Source organism: Aquila chrysaetos, chromosome 8 (genome assembly GCF_900496995.4).
Source record: "Aquila chrysaetos chrysaetos chromosome 8, bAquChr1.4, whole genome shotgun sequence".
Classification (NCBI taxonomy): Eukaryota; Metazoa; Chordata; class Aves; order Accipitriformes; family Accipitridae; genus Aquila; species Aquila chrysaetos.
In genome coordinates, this window is record NC_044011.1 from 18,691,545 (window position 1) to 18,719,183 (window position 27,639).

Consider the following 27,639-nt stretch of genomic DNA (forward strand, 5'->3'; position numbering starts at 1 on the left):
TTCACCTTTAAAATTATATTTAACGGCTTCACTGCCTTTTACAGGCAAATCATTTTATATTCTGCCTTGAATTAAATCCTCGCTGCCCTGAAGCCGCTGGCACAATGGCAAAGACAGAGAGGACTTCGCCCTGCATATTTAACGCATCCAGTGCCACATTACCCAGCTATCAAATATGAGAGTCCCATTCAGGCTGTATGAAAACATCACAACAACTGCCCCTCCCCAGGTCTGAATCAAATCCTATCAAGTCTGAAACATGTCCATGGGAAATTCAGTTCCTGGCTTCTGCTTCCACCCAAGCAACCAAGTGCCCTCCTCTGAACACCAACCCCCGTGCAGCTCCACAGGCACGGTGGTTTTGCAGTCTTCCTGGCAGTCAGGCACCCTTTGCCTTTGTCCAAGCAATTGATCCAGTACATGAGTCTCGTATGTCAGCCATTAGTCAGGTCAAAAGGTCTTTTCTGCTCAGCATCTTCCAGGGAATTGCCTTTATTATTTCCTCTCCTTCTTCCCTCTGCTGACAGACCAGCCTGCTCCTTCCCTAGCTGTGGAGAGCTTTCCCAGCGGGACTGTGCTGCGAAAATGAGAGGCAGGGGCTTCTCTTCACAGGGCGCAGAAGCAAGCTCCATGCTTACAGATCTTCCTGCAGGGGCCCGGTGGCTCCAGCATCGTGCAGGCAGGCACGCTGTACCCAGGTTTAGAGAGCTTCCTGCAATTGCAGACACTGGTCCTGTGTTATTCACAAAATCTTACAATGTACTATTTTTATTATTTACCCGTTGCAGCTTGCATCATTACAGATGTGACTCTGCACTGAGGACCTTTTCCCTCACTGGAGATTTCAGTAGCTGTGCCTGTGTGGGCTGGTGACATTTTCTGAACCTGTTTACACCTTAATCAGAAGTATACACGACTGCTATTTACTGAACTGTTTTCTATTTTTTTTTTTTTTATTTAAAAGATGTGATCAAGTTCATTACTGAAATACACAGTTTCTGCTTGAAATCTCACCAAGGTCGATAGCAGGTCACTGATGTCAGAGGGCTTCGGGTCAGACCCTTGAGCTTTTTTTAAACCATTTTTCCTTCAAAGCATTTTGAGCCACAGAGCAGTTGTAACTTTGGTGTGCTGTACAGAATAAGCTTCAGAGAGTCTACTTCAAAATTCGCACATTAAGGAGCTGCTCAGTGTCTGCAATCCTTTGGTGTGATCAAAAAGAAAAGGAGAACATGAAGAAATCCAAAGATAAACTAGAAAAGATACCATAGCAAGAGGTCAAAGGTGTTTAAGGATTCCTTTTGAGAAGCAAAGTGACATCTAAAGGGGTGAAGGTAAAAGAAGACATAGAGAAAGTAGGTCAACATTGACTGTAAAAAAGATATGAAGAGGGTCGTATTGTGGTATCAAAGTACTTCAGTAAATCAGAGTAATGTGAACAGTCAGAAGGAAAGAATGATACCATGGAAGTCACAATGTTTTTCATCAGCCTGTAACTTAATACACTCATCAAGGTATATAAATGAAAATATTAAAAAATTATGTACTTCCTGTTTCCACAGCCCTTTAAATATTTTTGGATGAACTGTAACAGCTGTGGTTAATGGCTCCAGAAACTGAAGTTCTGTTTCCATAGAACAGCAGTAAAGTATACATCCTTCCCAGGTGGAGAGAGATTAATCCAGCTGCCTGCTCATTCATTTTTAACTGTTCTGATGAGATTGCCAAAGAAATTTCCAGTCGTGGTGATGATTTTGGGAAGTTAGTATTTGCTGATTAAACCAAATTATTTCACAACGGCCGTCCCATGGCCGCTAGGGTCTGATGCAAAAATATGCACTTCAAGCATCAGGAAAAGACTGGACAAGCACCAGCCCGGGCAACAAATTTGCTGGAAGATGCATTTTTTTAAAGTACATGCCTGCCACCCATGATCCACAGCACAAATGCCAAGTGTCATCTACTGAATCAAGGCAGCTTCAGCACAGGCTTCCTCTGAAGCTACTCTAATGGTCAAAGAAATATTTCCTTGACAGGCTTTGGGGCACCTCCCTACCCTGGATGCCATCAGGTATCAGTGGGCTGGAAGGAGCTGCAGAACAATGAATGTTATACCCTGTCCTCGGGAAGGGGAAAGGGAAGGGGAAAGGGAGCTGAACCTGTGGTTGGAAGCAGGTCGGAAGCGCAAAACCGGCAGGCCACTGAGGGCAGCTCTGAAGCAGACCCTGGCTGCAGATCCAAGACTCGGACCTGGATCAGGCTGCAGATCCAGCAGACCCCTGCAGCCAGCTTTCAGGCAAGCCCTGAGGGAGATGGCCAGTGTTCCCAGCATGAGGAGAGCAGTAATGGGCCACGCTGGGCCAAGCCGGCAGGGCCTGGGGCGAAGGAGGCACGAGAAGCACAGCGGGATGTTGGCCAAGGCAGAAGTCAGTTACTTCATTTTCTTAAGATCCTTAAAATCCAAGTGACAAGTTGTGGCCGAGCAGCCAGATAAAACGGCACCGATGGGGAGGAGACCTCCGACGGCTGGCGCGCTTCTCCACAGAGAGGAGGGGAAGGACGCGGCGCTGCCGGCTCAGCCAGGACACGGCGGGGCTGAGCCTCGGGAGGGGCGGAGCCGGAGCCCTTCACCGGCCGGCGGCAGGGGCAAGCTACATTTTGGCCGGAGGGCGGCGGACTCCGGCGGAACGGGCGGGGAGAGGCCGAGCCCGAGACCTAGCCCGAGCCCGCCCCGCCTGTGCCCCCCCCCCCCCCCGGCCAGCGGCCTACCCCTGCGCGGCCGCGCAGCGCCGCGACCCCCGCCCAGAGGAGCCGCCTCCCCTCGACCCGCCGCCGCCATGTCGGGCCCGCCCGGCCGCGCCGCGCTGCCGCCGCTGCTGCTGCTGCTGGGGCTGCCCGGGCTCCTGCCGGCGCGGCCGCTGGGCGGCGACGGGCGGCCCCGCTACGAGCCCACCTGGAGCTCGCTGGACGCCCGGCCGCTGCCCGCCTGGTTTGACGAGGCGAAGTTTGGCGTCTTCATTCACTGGGGCGTGTTCTCGGTGCCCAGCTTCGGCAGCGAGTGGTTCTGGTGAGCTCCCCGGCCTGGCCCCGGCACTGGCCCCCGCCCCGCCGGCCGCAGCGGCCTGCCCGCCCCGGCCCCGGCCCGCGGGCCTCCCCGGCGGCGGCGGCGCCCCGCAGCCCCCTCGGCCCCCGGCGCCCCTGGGCGCGGCCGCCGTGCGGCAGCTGGGAGGGTCGCACCGAAATAGCTGCTGCGGATGGGTCGTACCAGCGATCTGAGGGGTTTGCTTGGAGAGCGGCTCTTCGGGCAGGTGGGGCTTGGTTTGGTGTCCCCCCTTAAAGTGATGCTTAGGTTTAAAGCCCGTCTGCAGATGGCCGTGGAGCTGAGGTGTGTGGGAAGAGGTTTATTTCCACCTGAGGCCAGTCAGTGAGACCACGGACTCTATGGCGCCGTTTATGAAGGAAGCAGAGTTTCATGTGCTTCTGGTATGTCTGACTATCTGTCTGCCTAGCCCTAAAACTCCTGAATGTGTCGGCTAACGTTAATCAAATTCAGCAGAGGACTTGTGGAGCTGAAAGGTACACTTTCCACAGCGTTGGTGAAAGAGGCGGTTGGTTGAGTGGCAGAAGGAGACCTCTCCAGGGCCGCGATGAAGGGATGGATGAAGGGGCTCTCTCCAGGCCTTGTGGGGACGGGTTGGGGATCTCCCAGCCCCTGGAGAAGCTTTGCACAGCTGCTGCCCTCCGGAGTGCTGTGGCACTGTGTGAGGAGCGCAGGAGTCCATCGCTCCCTCCATCACTGCCCTTGCTTGGCAAACTGCCTGCAGTTTTCCTGTGTGTGTTTTGTGGGGTTGATGGTTTTCTTCTTTTTTGTTATTATTTTTATTAAAGAGTACTTTCTGCTTAAAAGAGCCTAGAGCTCTGATCCTTCAAATAATTTTAATTCAAAGGCTGAATAAAACCTTTAGTTTGTGAGTGTTCGCTGGTTCAGGCCCTTTGGCTGTAAGCATTTTTTACTGTCTTCTTTCTATGCTCTACCAATTATTTCCTGTATGACTTCAAGTGAGTCACATCACTTACAATATGAAGATAACGGTAGCTCTGTGGCAGAGCTATGGTAAACCTTAAATGTAATATTGGTAAAACAAACCAACATTGATATAAACAAACCATTGTTTTCTGACAATATTTGGTCTGCTCTTTTCAGAGTTATGTTAAAGGGTTTCAGCAGTTTTTTAAGTGGACTCTGTTTACTAATAAATTACTTTCCCTGTGCGGGAGGAAGCTAGCTTTGGGTTCAAGCCTTACTCTGAGTGCCGTGCTCTGATAGTGGTGCACAGACTCAGGATCAAGTGTTCATTTTTTGTTGTTGTTCTAAAAAGACCCCAAAACATCTAATGTAGTTGATGAAGTTGTTTTTTATATCCTGTAGCCTCCCATCCTTAGGCACGTGTGGGTGTAGACCTGCTTCAGGGCCTTCTGGCAGCATGTGCAATCAGATGATTGAGGTCCTGTGTTAGCAGCTTCAAATGGAAGTTCATAAACTCTGATATCACCCAGCCTATCCTTCTTCCCTTGGAGCTGCACAGCCTTGGTCAGGATGTTTCTAGAATCTAATCAAGTCAGAGTGGAAGTGCTCATGTTAGCAAACCGTGTGACAGAGGGAGAGAAGCAAAGATGTTACCTGTTTTTTTTAATGCAATTACATACTTTAAAATCAGAAGTTGTTTTTTTTTTTTTCTTTTTTCCCAGGCTCTTTCAGTGAGGAAGGCTGTCTCAGCCTCTTTCTTCTAGATTTTTTTTCCCTGTTGGCTGCTAGAGATCGTATTTGTTTATGCTGAAGTCTGGGAAGGTTACAACAATAGCCATATGGTTACTGTGGTCTTGCAGAACTGATGTCAGAGTCCAGTTCAGGACAGGAGAGAGAAACGCATTTCAAACATTCAGATTCCGGCCTGTTTTATTCCTTCACTTTCAGTGTTTTTCGTTGATGTCTAAATTTGCCAACAGCATTTTTTCTGCTTGGCTTCATTCGTAGAAAGGTGAATGCTTTCAGACCTTTTTCTCTGTAAGTATTAGCAGCTACAACATATGTTTTTGTTAGAAGGTCTCCGGCAATAAGGCTGTTTATGCAGTAAGGACTGTTGCATGGTGTTTCTGGAGCTCCTCTTTTGTTGCTAGGAAGGGGAGGGATGGAGCAGGTTGAAAATAAATAGTGGTCTGTTGGTGACTTATGATCTCTGACCATGATGAGGGTGAGAGACCACCCTTGGACCACAGAGCGGAGCTCCAAGCCTTGCTGTGGACTAGTCCAGTTGGAATGGTGACAATACTGGTCACTGTTATGGAGAAGCACAGGATAGAAACTGTCTCTGTCCTTGCTAGGTGGGATGCAAAAAGAGATTATCAGCTTATTTTTCCTTCTGGTTCCTAAATCTCTGTGCGCTGGTAGGTAGGTAGTTGTGTGCCTGCGTGTTAGAGCCTGTGATTGATGTGCATATGTAATTGTGTGCGGCTCTTGCAGAGGCATGTTGTTGGAGGACATGCCTTCTAGTAGGGTGCCTTTGCTTCAGAGCCTCACAATGTGTAGCGGCTGCAGTGCACTGCAGTCACAGCTCTCTCCTGCTCTGGGACTGTGGGCATCCACTCACACATCAGGTCACTCAGCTGCATTTGGTGTAGAGGACTCTGGACCAGCAGAGAGGTAAAGCTGCTGGCCCGCACGTTTGTGGGTTGCAGGAGCTGCAGTGTGGGGGGCAGAGCAGAGATGGCTGATGTGTGAGACTTGAGGAGGGCGAGTCATGTTAGTCCAGAAAAAGTGCATTCCTTGTGCCACCTGACCTGTGGTTTTGGGTTTGTGTAGTGGGGTTTTGTTAGTGGGGGAGGGGCTACAGGGGTGGCTCCCGTGAGAAGCTGCTAGAAACTTCCCTAGATCCAAGGCAGACCCACCTCTGGCCAAGGCCAAGCCCATCAGTGACAGTGGTAGCGCCTCTGGGAGAACAGATTGAAGAAGGGGAACTGGCAGTGAGTAGTGGGATTGGAATGTGAGAGGAACCCCTCTGCAGACACCGAGGTCAGTGAAGAAGGAGGGGGAGGAGGTGCCTCCCCTGCAGCCCGTGGAGGTGAATGGTGGAGCAGATGCCCACCTGCAGCCCGTGAAGGACTCCATGTCAGAGCATGCAGATGCCCTTGAAGATGGCTGTGACTCTGTGGGAAAACCTGTGCTAGAGCAGCGTGTGCTTGGAAAATCTGCAGCCCGTGGAAAGGACCCATGGCGGAGAAGTTTGTGGAGAACTGTCTCCTGTGGGAGGGACCGCATGCTGGAGCAGGGGAAGAGTGAGGAGTCCTCCCCCTGAGGAGGCAGGAGCAGCAGAGACAAATGTGTGATGAACGGACTGCAGCCCCCATTCCCTGTCCCCCTGCGCTGCTGGGGGGAGGAGGCAGAGAAAATTGGGAGTGGAGTTGAGCCAGGAAGGATGGAGGGGTGGGGGGAAGGTGTTTTAAGATTTGGTTCTACTTCTCATTATCCTTGTTTTGATTTAATTGGTAGTAAATAAAATTGATTTTGTTTTTTCCCCAAGTTGAGTCTGTCTTTTGCCCGTGACCATAAGTGGTGAGTGATCCCTCCCTGTCCTTGTTTTGACGCATGGAAGTTTCTTTGTATTTTCTCCTCCTCATCCCACCCAGGCCAGGGGCAGAGAGGAGTGAGCAAGCGACCCTGTTGTGCTTTGTTGCTGGCTGGGCTTAAACAATGACAGCTGCTTACCCGGACCATCTGTCTGTGCTCTCTAGTACAGTTTTGGGACTTGGGTACTGAACAAGACTGCCATTTTTCCAGTCTCAAAGTGTAGCTGCTTTGTTTCATTGCTCCAAATGAAATCCTGGGACCTTTCAGAAGTGGAGTGCTTGAAGGGTGTAGAGCATAGGCAAAGAGAAAAGGAAATCTTTGATAATTAATACTGTTCAGAAGCAGTTTTGTCTTATTGCCAGTGTTGTGTACCTCCAGTGCATGTGCCTCTCGGTGTGAGCTTAAATAGGAGCTGATGATTTCAATTTTCTTTTTATTTGTCTAAAAATACACCAGCAGGCACGTTTTGCTCTATGTTTTGTAGGTGGTACTGGCAGAAGGAAAAGAGAGTGCCCTATGTGAAATTCATGGAGGCAAATTACCCACCTGGGTTCAGTTATGAAGATTTTGGGCCACTGTTTACAGCAGAATTCTTTGATCCCAACCAGTGGGCAGATATTCTGAAGGCTTCAGGTGCAAAATATGTTGTCTTAACTTCAAAACATCATGAAGGTAAGTGGAAGGTTTGTGAATGTTAGTAGTTGTTGCATTTCTTTCAACAGAAGAAAAATCCAGGTGACTTTTCTGCCTGTTAAGAGAGTTAGAGAAAGCCAGGCAGGCTTACCTGCCCCAACCTAGCCAGAGAGGAGGCAAACCACCCAAGAAATGTGCATGCATTTTTCTGATTCTAACACAAAAGCTATGGCCATGAAGCCTGCATAGGAGGAAAAACAGATTGTGCCATTGTTCTCTTGCTGTAGGTAAGACAGCCTGAACCGGTGGGGGCAGCTGAGCTTCCTGCAGTAGCCATAGTTTATTTTTTATTGTTGTGCAATTCATTGCTCAAGGAACCACAAAAGTGAATTCTGCGCTGTTTAACATATGGAGGGCTCCTGTGTACAGGCAGTTAACTAGCTCCATAGGTTTCTCCAAGGAATTTAGGAGCATGTTCCAGGAGTCAACTTCAGAGTTAGAAACGTACACAGGGTATAGCTCTTCCTGATGCAGTGCATAGAAGCCAAAACCTTGAACCAGGTTTGTAACTTTACAGGCACAATTGATTTTTGGCGCTGTAATTGTAGGATGTTTTGCAGGAAAAGTGGTTGGAAGGAAATATGGTAGCAAAGAAAGTATAAAATACTAAGATGCAATGTGACAGTACATCTAGCGAACGTTGTTGGTCTTTGGGGAGATGTGGGTTCAAGACTGGCAGCTCGTAACGTGAATTTAAATCTCAGCTCTGACACACATAAAATCTTGATCTTGATGATGTTCGTGGCGTAATTCCCAGCGACTTCAAAAGAACCATGATTCATTTAGTCTGTCCTGTAGCCTTGGGCATGAATTTTTAGCTTGTTTGTCTAGTCAATACAATTGCATGTATCCAGTTCACAAAAATACTGCAAGATTTATTAGGCAATGAGTGTAAAGCAGTTTGAAGGTGAGAGTGGAGCTCCTCTGGCAGTGGTCTAAGTCTGCAGTGCAGTAGTACTTGTAAGTGCTTGTCCTGGGTTGCTGGATGTCTGAAACGTTAAATCCCTCGTGATATTTAACGCTGATACTTTAAAAGCTGTTTCAGGAGTTTTTGCACTCTGCTCATATACATGTACTGAGTAGTTGATTGAGGTGTTACAAATGTCAAGTCAAATGAAAAGTGAACATTTGCAGAAGTTGTAAACAGAAGGGAGGAGAACAGTCTTTGAATGCAAAAGATAGCTTGTGCATTCTGCAACTTGAGAGCATTTTATCTTCCAATTGTTGAATGTGTATTCACAGTTCACATGTGATACATTCAGTGAAAATGTAGATGCCTTGGAAGTTGCTGTATTTTTGGTTAATTTAATGGGGACATATGAATGGAGTGAATAATTAAGGAGAAGGAGTAATTATCCTAAGCAGTACAGAACTGGAAAATATAAATGCATATGTGTATGTATAAAAAAAAACATATCTGATGTTACGGCTACTGTCATCATGCATAAACAGATTATAGGCATACTTTATACCATGATAACAATATTATTACATATATGACTTTTATATTTATTTTTTGCAACGCACTTGCAAACTACTTTCCAGAAAGAGGAACTATAACTTCCCCTCTTCTCCTTCCCTTTCTTATCCTTCAATTTTTCTCTTTTCAGGCTTTACTTTGTGGGGGTCCAGATATTCTTGGAACTGGAATGCTGTTGATGTGGGACCGAAACGAGATCTTGTGGCTGAACTAGCAATGTCTGTTAGAAACAAGACTGACTTGCATTTTGGGTTATATCATTCCCTGTTCGAATGGTTTAATCCTCTTTTCCTTGAGGATGCCACCAATGTCTTTAAGACAAGAAAGTTTCCAACCAGTAAATCCTTACCAGAACTCTATGAAATTGTGACCAAGTACCAACCAGAAATAATTTGGTCTGATGGGAATGGAAATGCACCAGATACTTACTGGAACAGCACTGGTTTCTTGGCTTGGCTGTATAATGACAGGTACATAATGATGCTGGTTTAGCTCCTTATCTGAAATTCTGCTCTGTGTCTCATTTGTCTCATTTTCTATATATTTTGTGGAACCTATTACCTCTTTTCATGAGGACTTAACTAAATATTAATTTTCCTGAAATCCAGGTCTTCCCTACAACTATCAAAGCTTGCTTTAGAAAAAGACTTCTTCATATTTTTTTAACCACATTTGCAAATTAATTAGTTAAAATGGTATTTGCTATTCTACCTAATTGTATTCTTCTCTAAGTATTGTGTGCAGACAAACAGGATAGCAGGATAATTTGAGAATATGGGTGCATTGTTGTCATAGCAGACTGAATATCTGGTTGTGAATGTGAAGTGCAGGCTGATTTCTGGCAGACCTCCTGTGAAAGTCAAGTGTATTTCCCTAAGAAATGCCAATCTGGACCTTTTACTAGCAAAGGATGAGAATAGGATTCCTGATCTAATTGTTATAAATTAATAGTACGGAAGTAATCCTAATTGTTAGTTTCTGAGAGGGGTGTGCTTGTGAGAAGGCTGGCTCACTGGCACTGACTCACTGGCTGTGAGTGCTTTTTATAGAATAAAAATAATAAAATTTCTCTGTTTCCAGTCCAGTCCGGGACACAGTTGTGACCAATGACCGCTGGGGAGTTGGCAGCATCTGTACACATGGTGGATTCTACACTTGTAGTGACCGGTATAACCCCGGCCACCTCCTGCCTCACAAGTGGGAGAACTGTATGACTATTGACAAGAGGTCATGGGGGTACAGGAGGAACGCACAGCTTGATGATTACCTCACAATCGAGGACTTGGTGAAGGTACAGAGGGACAAAGGAGTTGCCTGCAACTTCTGATTCTCCCTCCTGATATTATGCTATATAACATTTCAATTATGTATCTATTTTTATAAAAAAGTTATTAACTGATGAAATAATAAATAATTTTGTTCATTTGTAGCCTAACACTGGCAGGATGGAATATCCATGTAATTCTTATTTATTTTATAGAAATGACTGAAAGAAAAACTACCTAGTAAAAATTCAGTTTTTTGGAAGCTGTTTCCCCTGTGAGTAACTGGCCAAGGACTGATCTGGATAGTCCCATAATTACCTTTTCTACTAAGTTTTTCTAGTAACTGCACCTTTAAGTTGATGAGAAGCAAACAGTTGCAGTTTCACTGTTCCTGTTTAGGAACTCCTTATTGAAGGCTATGTCTTTTCCCCTGTCTAGCTAGAAACAGTTTATAATTCTTAATAGTCTTTTTACCTTGTAGTGAGAAACTTTCCTTTTATCCCACTTCGTTTAAAGAAAAAAACCCAACACGCTTATTACAGACATACAGATAAACACTAGTAGATGCACATAGCTGGTGTTAATAGAATGTTGATTCCCTTTGCTAGTCTAAGGTATTAAAAAAGGATTTGAAGCTTAGGAAAACTGAATGGATCTTTCAGATAAATGCATTTAATTGCAAAATTCAGCTAGTGAGGGAAAGATTGTTATTGTTGCTTAATCCAGATCTGTTCCTAGTACTGTCCTTGCAAAAGATAATTTCAAATTGAAGTAACCTCTTTTCAGAGGCAGGTTTAAATTCATTCAGTAGCTTGTCTCCAGCTGTCTGTTCCTCAGACTTGTGCATCTCAGTCCATGATCTCTGGAGGGCAGTGTGGATGTGAACACAAATATTTATGGACTCTCTAGAAGGCTTCCTCATGTTTTACAGATGTCTCTCTAAAATAGGGAGAGCATCAAACTGAGGAAGAATGACGAAGTTGCTTCTCTCAGCTTCAGTAAAAATGAAGTGGCATCCATTAGCCTTATTCTCCTCTCGTGTAGAGAAATCTATCTGTCCTATCGGTAAAACTCTCATGAAATTGCTGCAGAAGTCAAAACGTTAAGAAGTTGTGGGATCTGATTCTAATGTAGATTCAGTCAGACACATTGGTGCAAAATTGTATTTTGGGATGTTTTCTGCCATAAAAATTGACAGTGGAGCTTTGTTTTATGGGAGCTTAAATTTTGTGTTGACTGTTGGGATGACCCCCAAAGTCTAATCAGGCAGCAGTAACATAACTTGTTCAGTTCATTGTTCTGAAGCAGTACGGCAGACTTCAGAAAGTACTTCAAATGTATGATTTCATTAGCTGTAACCATGTGCTCTGTGCATATGTTTAAAAACATTTCAGCAACTTGTAGAAACAGTGTCTTGTGGAGGAAATCTCCTGATGAATATTGGGCCCACTCACGATGGTCGCATCGCTGTTATATTTGAGGAACGCCTGAGGCAGATGGGTGCCTGGCTGAAAGTCAATGGAGAAGCCATCTATGGAACGAAACCATGGAGAGCACAGAACGACACGGTCACACCAGAAGTGTGGTAAGGCTACTGAATCAAAACGTAGACTGCGTAAAGCAGCAGCAGTGTATGTGAAACTTAGAAATTCTTAATGACTTGATGCTACAGAAATCACCAGCTTAGTTTGTATGCTGTGAAATTAACCCTTTTGTCAGTTTAAGTAACTGCACATAAAAGAGTGTATAAAACTGTAGGTAGACAATGGGTGTCAGAGACGGTAGTTCTGGGATGATGCTGAGGCTGAAGGGAAGGTTGCAAGCCTTTCCTTGGTGATCTTGTGCTTCTTAGTGTAGCTGGCAACAGAAACTATAGAAAAAATAAAATCCAGAAATATAAAACTGCTATGTAGTGTTTATCTGTACAAAGGAATACTTGATGTCACTGTTTAGAGAGAAAGAGGGGAGAGAAAGAAACTCGAAATCAGTCTAGCGTATTCTGCATTTCTTTTTAAGGTAAAAATGCATGGGAACATAACAGCAATTGTTTGGTCACTAAATTGTCAGTCTCTGGACTCTCCTCTGCCTTCATGCCTCATAGCTGCTGTAACGCCTTAATGATCCATCAGGGTTTTGGTCTTGACCCTCTTCTCTGCCTCAGTGGGCCTTTTTACTCTTGCTCCCAGTAAGATTTGGCTATCTGGCTTTAGTCTTGAAATGCTGAACTGTTGACTTTAGTAAAACCACTTCCGAGAGCAATAAAAAATTGTAACTAAATGAAGGAAGGATGGAGGAATGTTTCAAGTGTATGCCACAAGATTTCCAGAGATATACTGTAGATAATGTCTGCTGAAATTAAATTTTTAAAAAACTAGCTATGCAAGGTGGAAGCTTTATTGTTGCATGTACTCTTGTTAAATCTTTTTTAGTGGAATGTCTGTATGTTTGTGTATGGATGTGAATTACTGTATTTTTCTGAATATAACCCACAATTGTCTGTTAATGATTCCCCCTGCCCTGCAAGTACCTCCTTCCTATATGGTTGAGCAGCAGTGAGTTGTTATATGCTTGCTAAAGTTACTACAGATGTTTACCTCTGAATTCAGTTCTTTAATAGTCTCTATTACCTGTAGTTTGTTGGAACATATTTTCAAGGAACAGTACTTTATTAAAGGGTATAAATTGTCTCAAAAGATGGTTATGTGTGTGAAAGTGTAATTAATGCCAACTTTTCAAATCCATTTTTCCAGTCTTGAAAGCACTCTGTGTATTACTTCAGAAAATCTAGAAGGAAAAACTGACATGCATTTCTGTTCCGCATTTCCAACCAGGTACACTTTCAGTCCTAAAGGCGGCCAAGTCAATGCTATCTTCCTTAACTGGCCAGTCTCTGGGACTCTGGAACTTGGTGAGCCACAGGCTAAGCTTGGAGAAACACAGGTAAAAGACAACACACCCCACACACCCCCACTTGCCCTCTTCCCCTTTAGAACAGTGAGGTTTTTAACATACAGTGCACGAAATTAACACACTCTGAAGGAAAACACCTCTAGGATTTGTTATGTTCCATCATGTTTGTTTTAGTTTCTGGCATCTTTGGGAATGCATAGCTCTTAGGACAGAGTATGTTGGAAGAGACCCAGCAAAACGTTTTCGTTCTGGGACCTCCTTGTCGTAGTCCTCCCAGTGGGATGCTGCTTCTCCAACAAACAAAGTTAGACTGAATTGTTGCTGGGATATGTTTTAGCTTGCAAACTAAGGATCATAAAAAGAGGCCAAGTAGCAGGGAAAAAAACTGTGCTGCCCCTCCCGTTTCCTGTGTAGACTCTAACTCAGCATGACCTTTCTTTATAAATAGCTTTCCTCATGACTTTGGTGATATTCTAATTGCTGTAATGGTGCAGTAGTTTCAAGTCAAAGCCTTGCACAAAGGGAAAGCACACAGAGGTTTTCATTGCCCATGGAGGCTAAATATTAAGTTAGTGCGACCCTAGATGGGTGTCAGTGTGTCAGAAATTGAGGACACTGATGCCACCTGTACACTAGCAAGTAGTGTAACCCAGTGGAAGCAGATTTGTAGAGAACAGCTGGTGCTCAGGACGTGGTATCAACACTCTGCATTCAAGGTGGGGATTCACTTTGGCTTAGCTCTGTTCTAGTCTCATGCATTGGCTGTCCACTAGCTGCTGAAATGCATTAAGGGTGTTTCTGGACTGCCTCTTCTGGTCTAGTTCCATATGAAAATAATCTATTTAGTGCCAAGACAGCTCTGTAATAAGGAAGAAAGAGTAATTTCAGAAGTGATGTAGATGCATCTTGAATTTTGGAGAGGCGTCTAGACTATATGTGTATAAGACAGTAATGTTCCTCAGTAGTAGAGACTGGTCTTCAGCTGCCCTACTATTTTCAGCATTTCACCAGCTGGTGTAAGAGTCTCACCATGAAACCTATATGTGTGGTGTTAGTGGAGGGGTTCTTCAGGTCAGCTGTTTGAGGTATCTGGCTGCACTCTGTAAGAAACGGTGATGCTCATTCAAGACCACAAGTTCCACCGTGGGAAATGGGCATTTTGGAAATAGGCAATACAAAGCTGCGTACTGTGGCACCCAGATCCCTGCTTTGACCCAAATCCCATCCCAAATACTTCTGAGAAGTGTTTTTGTAGCTCTTACAGCCCCAAGTTCTTCTCAAGACCCAACATCACTAACTTTATTACTTACATATCTACTTTCCAAGTATTTTTCTATTAATTACCTTTAATAATTATAATTCATTTGGTGGTTAAGTGGCATTTAGAGGGTAATTGGATAGTAAGGTATAGCTATGGATCAACATTTCTTTGTCAATATTGCAATTATATGCACTTTGAAAAGACACTGTTCTAATTACAGTGTATGTTTCCATCTCAGGTGAAGCTGGTTGGCTACAAGGAACTGCTGAAATGGGTTGCCCTAGGAGAAAAGGGAATTGTTATAGCTCTACCTCAATTAACTCCTAAGCAATTGCCATGTCAGTGGGGCTGGACTTTACAGCTGATTGACATAAACTGAGCCATACACTGCTGGAGCCTTGGGTAGTAGGTAATGCTGCTCTTTTGCCAGTTTCTCATCATTGGTTTCTAACTGGTAGTTGCTTGACTGAGAAACATCAATAATTTCACTTTTTTTATGAAAGGTGGGCTGTAATTAAAGGATGGAATGAACCTCACATGAAATCTAGCACTAGATAGTTGAATCTATGCATACAATTTGTTTCTTTGAACTTGTGTGAAAAACTGAGCATCTACCTTGAGCTCTCTACTTTTATTTTTTAGTCAGTTTCTTGCCAAGTTTTGTGAAGAAGCGGGGGTGGGGACAGGGGAAATGGGCACTAGATTTTTAAAGCCATGAGAAAGAACAAAGCTAGCTCAAGCCAGTGTTCAAATGCATGTAAGTCAGTCAGTTGTATGTCTTAATGGAAGAAACCTAACTTCCACAAAACTGTACAGTAAAAACTGAGTTTTAGAAAAAAGAATAAACTTTTTCCAGTTGTGTGCAACAACTGGCAGCTGATAGTTTCAGCTGAGTAGGGTACTGGATCTAGAAGGGTGAGGAATATTTCACAAATGTATGGAGGAAATGCATATATGTACATCTTCATTTCTCATCATGAAAATCATTAATTTTACATGTTCCTACTCTTGAGTAGTCCTATTACTGGGATGCAAGTAAAGTGGGAAAGGTTTTTTTTTTTGCTGTTTTGTATAATTCTACATGCTTAAAGCTGATTCTTGTTTACAGCCATTTTTACACAGTTACTAGGTTGCCTTCTGTGAACTATTAAACAAAACATAGACTTCAGTTAAAAAAAAAAGTTAGTAAAAAAGAGAAATAACCAGGAGTTGCTAGGGTTCCTCAGCTTTGGCAGAGACACATTTTAAGCAGAGGGTAGATTGCACCTAACTTGAAAAATTCCCAAACTCATCATGTGTTAGGATTTGTAGGGACAGATCTGCACTGTGGAGTTTGCAAAGAGGGGGAGGTATAGGACAACAAAAAGCATGAAGTGTTTCAGTGTAGAGAGCAAGGGTTTATTTTTCCTGAGTAATGTTAATAAGTGCAAAACTATTACTGTACAAGTTTAAATTTATTCTTTCAACTATGTCAAGATTTTAAGTAATGGGCCAAATGAAGTTATTCTTGTCTTTCCTGCTAGTAATGTTAATACACACACAAATTTTACATTAAAATATTTTATTACAATACAGACCATTGGGCTCAAAATTAATACAAATTAAGATAAAATATTTACAAGTTAATGTGTACAGTGTAGCTGTTTGAACAGCATAAACAAGAGAACTTCTAAAAATCCACATTCCTTTAGTATTAAGTAACAGAGAGCACCCCCCCCAGCTTGTTCAAGAGGAACGTGCATCAGTTGGCAAAGGCTTTCTGAAGAATGAGAAACTCTTTGGAATAATGTTTGTAAAGTTAAGGAAAAAAAGTTTTCCTTTATAAAAAGAAAAATTTGGGAGAAGAAGAACAAAGCCTTGCTCCATTCTGCTACTCTCTGCTATTCTTAGATCACTATCATTAGTTTTTTCCAAAGCTTACACAGCCCAAGCAAACAAATGATTTTTTTAGTAACTTGTAATACTGCCACCAGATGCCGTTCAGATGCAATAAAAATAATCAAATTAATTATGGAAGAGTTTAACCACTTTAATAGAAAAGTCTTTACATACAATGATTCTTTCAACAAGAATATTTTTAATGGGTGTTTGAAACAGAATTCTATTAGAACAAATATGGGCTCACTCCCACTTTTTTCAGGATGTTCTTTCTGCTGGTCTACCACTCCTACACCATTATAAAATTAACCCAAGTCTCATCAGTAGTCACACGGGATTTGTTATAAATACAGGATCTATTCCTATAAATGTGCAGTTCATTTCTCTAGTTGCTGAGGGGTACTAAAAGCTTCATAAACATTAGCAGCAAAATCTTTCACTTGTTCCATCATCAACAGGTCCTGGAAGAAATTTAAAGAATAAATATGCTTAATCAAACACATCCACCACTATTCTGGTTTTGCTGCAGTATGTAATTAATCATGAGAAAAGCACCTGGCACTCCCACAGAGATGTAACTCAAATTTCTTGCTTTAGAAAGGTTTAGGAGCAGAATTGCAAGCAGAACCAAGTTAAGAGATATTTTGTGCTTCTGCACAGTTTAGCAGAGGGAAGAGTTTCTAGAAAAAGAGCATATTTTTGGAAGATACAAATGTAGAAAAAGTTTAAGTTATGCCAATTGTTTCTACTTTTTTTTTTTTAAAAGCCACCGAAATTAAACAGAATGAAGTATGTTATTAAAAAGAAGTATACACAACATTCATTTCAAAATTTTACTTGGGATATTTTAAATAAGCAAGATTCTTACCTGAACAAAGTGACTGGGTGTTTCACTGCATACTGAATGGATCTGTCCATTTATTATTGGAATTATCTTGGCTAAAGGAAGACTGACACTGGAAAGACTAGAAAAGAACAAAAATATTGACCTGGACCTGCTCTGACATTAGTAAAGCCACTAAACTGTGAGTATTACAGTTCTGAAAATTACTACTTCAGAAGTAAGAGTTGAAAGACTGCAAACTAAAATGTACAGATGAAGTTGGTTCCCCCCCCCACCCCCGTCAAGCTTTTCATTTAATATAGAGAAGTACCAAAGCAAATTTCAGTTGGTGTTCCTATTATACACAGTTTCACACTTGCTTCTCATGCAAGAGAAATATGGTTTAGGCAGAGTCTTTACATGCGTGTGTGTATGTAAACAGTTGTTAGCAGTATTTCAAACTCTAAACCTGGCTTAGGACAGACAGCCAAACTACAGCCTTTGGGACATTTTAAGTATGTAAATAGTGTATATTTAAATAAAAACATTACTCTGAGTGCCATCAGTTATTAAAATGAATAATAACTGGGTTTATGGATGTTTGAGGTTTTAATCTAGTATTTTAGAAATCACATTTCAAGGATTTGAACACAGCTTTTAGATTTGTAACACTCTCACTGCACTGTTTAAAACCAAAGTTAACTTCAGAATAAAATCTATTTTTAAACAGCCTTCTAGGAAGAGGTAGAAGATCCTGAATGTTAGGATCTTTTTTTCAGCATAGCAGCAAAGAACTCTAAAGCTCCATAGGTGCTTTGGCTACATGTATTTGGAGAATCATGGTAATGCCTCCCTTCCTTGAGAACTACAGTAACTGACAGTTGGAGACTGGGGTGTACAGAGCTTATCTGCTAACTGTAGGGAAATGCTATCTTTCTCACGGCCTCATAGGGGAGGTACTGCAATACATCTTTCAGTAGTCACCACCAGTGGGGTAAATCCTCCTTAGCCAGAAAGGCAGTCTGCTTAGTACAGTGTTCAGGCAAAAAGTAGGTGGTGTATGTCTTCTGATTGATTGCTGCTTTTAGATCTGCAAGTAATGGTAGGAAAGACACCTCATGTAAATTCTAGCTATTTCATGGGTGGGAAGAAACATGCAATACTCCTCACTGCCTACCTGACCAAAGTGAGGAGATTGCATTTATTCTTGAAGAGCAAGAAGCATAATTATTTCGAGCATGAGAATTTCAAGTAGGCAGGAAAATCAGTAGCCTTTTTTGGAATTCACTATGATCCCACAGCATTATTCACATGAGAACCAGAACAAAAGAAAACATTTACCTATTTACAGAGCCATTCTGAGAGAGGTCCTTTTCAGTAGGTCTAAAAAACTCTGCCATATTGTCCAGTAGTCGACTGAATCCTCTATTTAAACATGTGCTCAAAACTGTACTGAAGTCTGGACTGGGAGGGCGAAAAAAAAGTTTCATTCCTGGGATTTACTTTTCCAAACTAAAAAACCCTGCAAGTATTCAGTGTTACAGACGTCCCTCCCACAAGGGAAGATGTATGACCCAAATAAAACGCCATTAGTATAGCCACCTCAAGAAAGACCAGCTCCCCAATAACTCCACAGCAAACCAATCAACAACCTAAACTCTACCCTAAGATTACTAAAACCCAGATAAATCTAAAGCATTCCTCACTTCTCTTTCTTACTAATAACACAGAAGGGACTTACCTCATCCTTAAAATGCCCCAGATCTCTAGCAGCTAAATTGCAAGAATAGTTTGGCATTTGGCTCAATTCCCTCATATTCAATGTTTATTATAGATGCCTCACTGTGGTAGCTCTCTGGTGAAAGGATGCATACAACCACTCTCAAAACCATGCATTAAAAATACATTCTGATGAGCCAAAACTGGTGTTCGTTTTATCAAAGGAAGTAAATCCAATAAAATTACTCTCAATTTACCCTGCTTTAGCAGAAGAGAAGTACTCCTCTGTTCCTGCATAACTACAGAAAAGGTGAGGAAGAGATGAAAGAGGTGTGACTGGGAAGGACATCCTGGTCATCTCATTAAGGCAGGATTGTTTCTTATAAGTAAGTTTCAGAGCGCTCAAATTTTGGAAATCCCAGCTTACAATTAGTGAATATAAAAGTTTAATGCAACAGAGTGGCCACATTTTGCAAATGAAAGTTGACAGCTTTTTATATTAAAGAAATGGTCTTACATAAACAATAGTTGTGAGGAGGGGTTTAACAGGAATACAGAATATTTCTCTATACCTTTCTAGCATATCTCTAGTTTCATTAAGTAATTTAATTGTAGCAATGTCTCTTTCTGTGAGTCCACAGGCCTAGAAAAAGCAAAGACAGACACTATTTAGTAAGAAAGCTATTGGCAACCATAACAACAGAAATGGAAGAGTTTTGTACCATGGAATTAAGTCAAGGTGTGTAAGGCAAATCTATTTAAAAGAAAACATTTACTGTCGTAAATCAGATTCTTTATAATTTGTGTTCTAATTTCCCTTTTAAATGGTCACTATAGGATTTTTTTTTTTTTTTACTAAAAACAGTATTAGCAGGAAATACCAGCCTAATTGAACAAAGTATTTTTTCCACTTCTGACCCCCAAAACTGAAATAAACCCTGCATATCAGCTTAAGTTAAAGGGATAAGTGCATGCAGTCACACAGTGAAAGCCTAAGTTTCTTCTTTATACTACTGTGATACCAAGTTAAGCATGAGTTTTCTCCAGCCTGTGGTGTGGATGGAGACAAACACCTTTAGAAAATTTAGGAAATTAATGTTACAACTGAGATTAGATACACCTTTCCCGTGACTCCTGTTCATTTTCCAGCCCAAAGTGACAAAGGACTCCCGCACACCATCACCTTCTTGTGCATCAGCCAAGATGCTACAGCTGTCCATGATCTTTGCTGGTATACAAGTGCAAGGTAATACAATTTAGCTTAGGGCTGAGTTAAGCTGCATTGTGTTACAGCATACGTCACAGGCTAAAAGCAGTAACTGGGCTGTGTTCCTGAGCTCAGAGCTGACGTTCTGAGGATGGCACTTGTTTTCAATCAAATCTGAAGAAAGTACAACTTTACTTTGCCTTGATTAAAGGGATAAGGACACTTGATGTGTGACAGAAGAGGCCTTGCCATTTATTAAAAGATACAGATGCCATGGTATAGCTAGAGGACTGTTACATACCATTCCCTCCCCAAAAGAAAAAAACACAGAATGAAAAAAAGATAGATGAAAGAAACTGAAACAAGTACCTGGGTAGCCAAGGGATTTTCTTCATCTGGCATCAGATAATGACATAAGGGAGAGTGAGATGCAGTCTGATCTGAATCTTTATGTTCCACTACTTCCCTGATATCTTTAACTTTCTGTTCCAGCTCCAGAAGAGATAGGGTGTGCTTAAGGGAAATACTGGAAAGGAAAAAAGACTACAGTGTTGGTTGCAAAATGAACAATGATACTTTGTTCTCCTACCGGTAACATGTTCACAAGTAACAGGATCCCAGTCTGCTATATGAGTTCGCACTGGCAGATATAGCCTGCTATAATAAAAACATTGTTTTGGAAAAAGTCAGTACACCTTCCTTTTTTTTTTAATTCTACTAAAACTCATTGTTTTGCAAGCAGTAAGCAATAAAGATTAAAAGCTAACCACAAAGAAAGAGAGACTCTTACCTTCCAAAAACTTTATGCACAGCTTGTTTAACAATAGTTATTAACTCAGTCAGTCCTAGAACAAGAAAAGTGTCAAAATTATTCTAATGATTTGCTCAAGTCTAGAAAAAAAGTAGCGTTTTGTAAGTTTAGTTAGCTTATAATAAGCATCATACCATCTCCTAAAAGGTGCTGAATACTTGATAAATATTGCTGCTGAACTTCAGGGGGAGCTAGTGGTGTCTGTGGGGAAAAAATAATAAACAGTTCTGTGACATGTCAACAGTAGAGAACAATGCAAAAATAATTTCAAACCTGTTGTGACCAATTTCCTTAATTTTTGTAATACCCTGCAGCAGATGGATTCCCCCATTCTGACCCAACTCTGTAGCTTCTGACTCTCTTCCTGCCATCAACCCATGGATATTTCATAAGTCCTCTGGCACTCTTCAATACTACACAGATCTCTCTTCCATCTTCAGTGGCACAGAAAAATCTTTCACTTTTCATTCATATATAGGAAAGTCTTTTAAAAAAAACCTGCATTGCAGGTGAAACTAGACCCTCCAACACCACCAAAATAAAACCTAGTGGAATAGGATATTTATGCTCAGCCCTAACAAAAGGCCATCTGGTAGAAAAACACCTTTCAGGAACTGAGACAGGATGCCAGTTTGCTCCAGCGGAGTGCCTCAGAGTTGGCCCTGTCAACCCACTTCTCTATTGGAAAAATAACAGAAAGGAAACACATTTCTAGCCCAAACTTATCTTGCCCTTTTAAAAAAGCTTTTTCAGGTTTCACAAAATGAAGCACAACCTCCACATCAACCCTGGCCTCCCTAGTGAAAGCTTTTCTTAGACCTGCTGTGACATGCTGTTCCTTAACTCTCAGCAGGAGCTATCACAGGGGGGCATATGACAACTAATCAAAGTTTATATCCATTATTTTTAGATGAGCCATCCAACAATTTGCAGATCTTACTCTGTACAATGGGTACTTGCTTACTGTGGGATTGATATTTTTACTGAGTAGTGATAGATACACTATATAAACAAAAAACAAGTCTTCTGCCTTACTTGGTTCCACCAACAGACATTTAAGGTAGACGACCTTTTGGAGTTACAACAAAATAGTCAAAATTTCAAAGACAACATTTTTCTTCTTTAATCCTAGGAAGATTTAACTGGGGCAATTAATGTATGTGCTAGAAAGACCTAGGCATTTATATACATTTGCATTCATATCTTGGATTATTCACACAGTTATTACTGTTTCACAAAAAATTAAAGAAATTATTTTATGTTGGTGTTTAGATATGAAGTAACCTTTAAGCAGTACAAATGCAGATAAAGGGTATTCTTCAATACTGCTAGTATTTTGTTAAGCAACAGTATCATCACATCATCCAAATTTAGCGGCTATTAAAACACATCAATATATTTTACTTCGAGTAATGCTTCCACATCTCCCACTCTTGTAAGAGCTCTTGGTTTCGTTCTAATACTCCTAAGCTATGCTCTTTTTATCTCTCACAAAATAATTCTTTCACTTCCAAGAATGTGGAAGTTCTACCTTTGAAACAAAACAAGAAACTTACTGTGCCGTTTTTGCAGAGTGCAGCATTATCTAGGTAGATGTAACCGCCAATAATATTTAACTGGACTCGCAAAAGAACTACTAGCATACAGGTACTATATACAGCTACAATGCTTCTTGTGAAACCTTGAAAAGAGACAACAAAATAACTTCAAAGTCAAAGAAATAAGGGTGAGCCAAGGAGGGAGAGTGCTCTCCAAGACTCAAGAAGTGCTGATGATTTTTAAATACACAGTCACATTTCTCTCATTGGTTGTCATAACACATTTTTTCACAACATATACCGAAGATGGTCATGAGTCTAATATGTGCTGGAGCTACATGTGAAGTGTCCCATTTAAAGTCCAATATTAATATCATTTTGCACATTACACAAGTTACTTTGGGAAAAAATAAAAATCATAGAAGTTGCTCCAGAAGGAAAACAGATGTACTGTCAAATTGTCTTTCTTCATTAGGCCAGGAAATACACACAGTATGTTAGCCCTCATCATGCAATTAAGACACAGAAGGCGTAACAGCAGCTTGGGGAAAAAAGTTACCTGAAGCAGGAGCAGCTACTATCTAAAGAACGAACATGAAAATGAGCATCAACTACCAGCCACTAGGCAACAGAGGACGTGTGGAAGAAGTGACATGAATAAATACGGATGAATGTTGAGTAGCAAGGACACGGGAAGAAAGGAGCCGGATCAGAAGTAGGATCTGTAAAGGTGGTGTGAAGAGGAGAAGCAAAACCAAAAGGAAGGGAAGACAAAACCAGGGAGGTGGTAGGGATAACAAATGGTACCAAAGAATCAAAAGTAGTAAAAAAAGCTCAGTAATATTCACTACATAATTATCTGACTTCACTATTCTTCCTTCCCTTCCACTGCTTCCATCAGCAAATAAATAAGAACATGAACCAAAGGGTTCATAACCACTGCTATGGTGGTTCTCCCCAACAGGCTTGAAAAGAGGAAATTGCGGGCCATGTAAGGGCTGGCCTACATTTCTGATTGATGTTTTCTGTTAGGTTCAGCATAGAACTTTCTGAAAAACTAGTTTGATTTTTCTGTGATGGCACAGAAAGTTCTCACAAAGTTTTCTTGAGCAGGGTAACATGAAGGCCAATAAAATACTTCACCTTCGTCTCTGAGCTTCTAACTTCCATGGGGGCTATGAAAAATTCCTTCATGAGGAGCTTTTGGGAGGGGGGGCAGGGAGGAATTTTGCCATATAGCGTGTTACACTATCTTCATACCTACTGAGACAACAACCCAGTATAAAGTGTGCATTTTAAAGGGTGTGGAAGACATTTTAAATTTATGCCAAATAGTATGTAGATGGAATCTTTCATTTCCACTTACTTATTATCTTTAAATCCTCCCATATTTCTAACTTGTTTGCTGGCCTGTAGGAAACATAAATGGAAATATTAAACATTAAAAAGTGTATTTTCCTTGGAAGTCAATAAATACATAAAGTGAAATAGTACTCTAAGGTGAGCTCATTTAACTACTATAATTATTCAGATCAGATTCATGTCTACATAAGTTTGCCTCATTCAAGAAAGCAGTATATAAACAATATGCTTTGAAGTCACAGAAAAGATATTCAAACTTTAATGTATAAGTGTAGTATTTAGTGATGTCAATTATAGACTTATATTAACAATTTTGAGTTCCCATGCTAAGCAGCCAGAAAAAGCCCATTGATGGTACAAAGTAGTCTTTTCTGGGGCCTTGATCCTGTGTGTATTTAAAGTAGACCTCAGTTCAGTAGGGCTTCCTGTATCCACCTGTGCATAATAAGTGCAGGACCAGAATTTCTATACCCTACTTTTGTGCAAGATTTACCATTGCCTGACCTGGTTTTAAAGTTGAGATTTAATCACCAAAAAACAAAGAGATCACAACCATCTGTGGAAAAGAAGTCTTGCACCATCCACACAAATACAAGTTGATCTTCTTTTGTTGAGGTACGTTGACTTTTTTGACCTGACCAATTCCTAAGATTTTATATATTCTGCAGTCAAAAGAACAAGACTGTATGTAGATTGCATAGATACAACTGAACTGCCTAAGCTATGTTGCATATTTATAACTACTATCTAGAGGTAATGCTAGCAGTATAGCAGCAGTAGCAGAGATAAGAGCAAGCTAACCATCCAGAAAGTTTCATCAGCCATTCTCGCCTGTTAAGCACTGTCAGTAAAGAACGGCCACTCTATCTCTGTCATGGAAGAAATATATTGTGAAAGTCACTTAGAGAAACATTTGGTAATTTCTTAGGATCAGAATTAACACTTAAATATTTCGGGCAGATAGTTCAGATTAACCTAGACTTTACAGTAGCCTAGTTTATAAAAAATATTTCACCAGAAATAATTTCTCTTTACAGGCACAACACGTGCACTTTGGCATTAGTTTGACCATTATATCACTCACATAAACAATTTTTAAGCTCAGTGCGATCAAATAATGCAAATGAACTGATGTAATAAACTATTAAGTCTACAACTCCAAAAAGTAAAGAGACAGATCAAAGAAAGGATAGCTGGAAGAGATACAAGGAGCCATGGCACACACAAAAACAGTTTACATACTTCTTTTTTTGGAAGCTAAGTCAACAGTTTTAAAAGCTATTCTAAAGCAAAACAAAGGAAAGACTGTTAAAAAAATACAGTAATATTTCTATAGATAAAACACATTAACAGGACTCAAAACCACATTTGTTACTTATAAGTGCTAAGTTTTCCATGCCAACTGAAGAGAGAAAGGGAAGCCAATACATCAATGTCAGCCAACTACATTTGCACCTATTATGTCAAAACATTTTCTAGAGCTCATGCTTACAAAGTTTCTCCTCACAACGTAAGGCAACAGCCAGGTAACAGTTTAAGTCTGCAAGTATTAAGCCTAGCAGTGGAAATCGATTTTTCAGTCTTCATCTGCTGCAATTTACTAAGACTCAGCTGCTACTCAAAACTCATCTTTTATTTCACATTTATTTGGAAAACCATTACCTGCTATGGAAGCAAAAAGCAATGCAAACAAAGAAACAGAGGTCTGGAATAAAACTAAGTGCTGAATAGGTGGGAGATACGCAACATCTGCAAGGCTACAGCAGGAGGTACTTCACCTCATCTCATTCAATCACATTGCTTTGAAAAGAGGAGGACAGTTGGAGCAAGAACATCTGTGGTCTTGTGTGCCACTCCCTCTTTAAAAGTTTCTCTGAAGGACTGAAGACTTCAGCCTGCTTACACCCCCAGCCTACCACTGGCCACCCCAAATTACTAAAACAATGTAAAAAGGCTTTAAAATCCATTCACTCCCTTAAATTTAAGTTAAAGGAGCTTACCTAAGCCATAACATGATCTGTAACATATGACAACATAGATCTGTAACATGTTAAGCCATAACATAGATTATGTGAGAAAAAGAACACATCTTCAGGGACATTAAGAAAGGTAAATCTCCACATGTACTCTTTTGTATATTCAACAACAACAGCACTCAAAGGTCCAGAGCCATTTGATTCATCTTCTCAAATTTAAGTGGAAAGAAAACAAATCTATACCTCCATGTGTAGCACAAGAATGCAGAGCTGCTTTAAAGAATCACTTCAACGTGGAATGAGCTCTGATGGCTGATTCTATGATCTGTGCCTTCCCAACCCCTCCTCTGCCTTTTCAGTTAAAAAATTTCAAGCATCTAGATAAAACTTCCTCAGCATAAGTCAAAAAAGGAAACATTAAGACACAAACTCCACTGTAAGATACACTCTAAATGGACATCCATGCTTACAGGATATTGCATGTAACCAGCCTTTTAAAAAACACTTGTTTTCAGAAATCCCTAACAATAATATCGAAAAGTCTCATCTCTATTTTCACTGGCATTACTGGAATTCAGAAGTATGTTACTGTACCCGTAAACTGTTTCAACTAGTCAAACAAGTTAGAGACACCAGATGTATTTTGATAAAAGAATGCACGCTACGGAGAACAAACTAAGGCATTACATGTCTTCACCATTGAACAAAGGATTACAGGCCTTTGTAGACTATTTTGCTGCACAGTCCAGAAGACAAATCTGGTGATCCACAAGATCTCTTGTTCGTTCAGATTAATTTTTCATTGAGTAAAATTGACAAATATATTAAGTATTCCATTAAAATTAACTTTTCCTAATTTCTTGTGGTTTGGTGTAAATAATATTCAATTACAATTGGAAATTCTCAGATAATCTATTACAAAAACATAGTTCAGGTGGTAATTCTCACTTTAAATATCACATTCTGTTGCCTTGTGGGAGTTTTTTGACTGAGAAAAGACAATGACTGGATAGGTAATCTATTAGATGCTGGACAGCTGAAGTTACAGCTACACAAATAAGCTAGTGGGAGGTAAACTAGAAAGGCAGTCTAGAGTGAGTCAGAAATGCTGTGTTAACTGCCTACATAACACTTACTCCGTGCCAAATGCCAAGCAGCTTACTCTACGTTTAAGGCATGCTGTTATACACTTTATGTATTTGAAAATATGCTATTTGTTCCTGCAGTTATAATGAAACCAAAGGTGTTTTCTGACAGGGAAGCATTCCTCTTAATGTATGACATTCCCCTATCTGCTCTACTTCAAAAAAGAAAAAAAACCAACCAAACAACAAACACACACTTCTCACAGCTTACATCCATTTGCAATCTCATCTTGGATACTTTCCACTACTATTGACATCTGACCTTTATAAGATTACATAAACATTTTTACAAACACAACATTGACAACTCAGTCAAAATACTCTGTCCTGTTTAAGAGAGGACTAGATCCTCTTAAGTACTTTACCTGCCCATCTTGTAAGCACTTCAACAAAAACCATGGCTCTCACTGAAGCATCTTATAGGAAGTATTATTTCTTGTAATGTTTGGAAAATGCGAGCCATACCTATCAAAATACATCTAACATGACACAAAATATTTACATAGTGATTTCAAAATACTTTAAGACCAGTGACTCAATGGGACACAGAAACAAAATCCTGCATGCTCTCTACATTATAAATATATAATTTGAAAAAAAACTTATCTTGTGACCAAAACAAGCGATATTTAACACAATTAACAAAGCAGTCTTACCTATTTTTAAGAAGAGACGTGAGACTCTCAGAATTTAATTGATGCATTAAGGCATCCCTCAATGTTGGGAGCATTGACAGCACTGTTATTAAAAGAAAAAAAAAAAAGGAAAAAACCTGTCAACATAAAAAAAAATCATCATAAACCTATCCCCAGTTCTCGCTCAGTAGCTGCTATACAATGTAAATCCTGTTGCTCAACAGGCAAAGCTGGGAGGACAAGCAAAATAGGAAACCCTGGGAGTACTCAGAGAAGTGCAATTACTTGCTTATCTCTTACCAGCTTGGGCA

The 27,639-nt window shown here is 40.9% G+C and overlaps 2 protein-coding genes and 1 long non-coding RNA gene across 8 annotated transcripts in view; 1 reads left to right on the forward strand and 2 right to left on the reverse strand.

Annotated features, from left to right (window-relative positions):
• Nucleotides 1-3,067, reverse strand: LOC115345255. The gene is made up of 2 exons (XR_003924778.1): nucleotides 2,954-3,067; nucleotides 1-1,253 (listed from the first exon to the last, which is right to left on the reverse strand). It is a non-coding gene; the product is annotated as an uncharacterized LOC115345255 (long non-coding RNA).
• Nucleotides 2,764-20,550, forward strand: FUCA2 (alpha-L-fucosidase 2). Of its 6 annotated transcripts, none has more exons than XR_005933083.1 (8): nucleotides 2,764-3,067; nucleotides 7,110-7,297; nucleotides 8,929-9,268; nucleotides 9,879-10,089; nucleotides 11,458-11,648; nucleotides 12,895-13,003; nucleotides 14,473-17,137; nucleotides 19,804-20,550. XR_005933083.1 is itself a non-coding variant. In XM_030023751.2 (8 exons), exons 1-7 carry the CDS (start codon nucleotides 2,838-2,840, stop codon nucleotides 14,611-14,613), a joined length of 1,410 nt encoding a protein of 469 aa, XP_029879611.1. In that variant the 5' UTR covers nucleotides 2,764-2,837; the 3' UTR covers nucleotides 14,614-14,643; nucleotides 16,879-20,550. The 6 variants fall into 6 exon arrangements, 5 of the variants coding, with proteins under 5 accessions (XP_029879611.1, XP_029879612.1, XP_040981553.1 ...); XM_030023751.2 differs by having other exon boundaries at nucleotides 14,473-14,643; nucleotides 16,879-20,550; XM_030023752.2 differs by having other exon boundaries at nucleotides 14,473-14,643.
• PEX3 (peroxisomal biogenesis factor 3) overlaps nucleotides 15,779-27,639 on the reverse strand; it is a 21,300-nt gene continuing 9,439 nt past the window's right edge. Inside the window, exons 3-12 of the mRNA XM_030023753.1 lie at nucleotides 27,350-27,431; nucleotides 23,577-23,620; nucleotides 22,229-22,353; nucleotides 20,807-20,873; nucleotides 20,652-20,706; nucleotides 20,231-20,387; nucleotides 19,227-19,297; nucleotides 18,277-18,399; nucleotides 16,981-17,077; nucleotides 15,779-16,573 (exon numbers count right to left, since the gene is read on the reverse strand). Coding sequence (XP_029879613.1) covers nucleotides 16,490-16,573; nucleotides 16,981-17,077; nucleotides 18,277-18,399; nucleotides 19,227-19,297; nucleotides 20,231-20,387; nucleotides 20,652-20,706; nucleotides 20,807-20,873; nucleotides 22,229-22,353; nucleotides 23,577-23,620; nucleotides 27,350-27,431 — 905 coding nt within the window. The 3' untranslated portion in view covers nucleotides 15,779-16,489. The remainder of the gene's footprint in view (nucleotides 16,574-16,980; nucleotides 17,078-18,276; nucleotides 18,400-19,226; nucleotides 19,298-20,230; nucleotides 20,388-20,651; nucleotides 20,707-20,806; nucleotides 20,874-22,228; nucleotides 22,354-23,576; nucleotides 23,621-27,349; nucleotides 27,432-27,639) is intronic.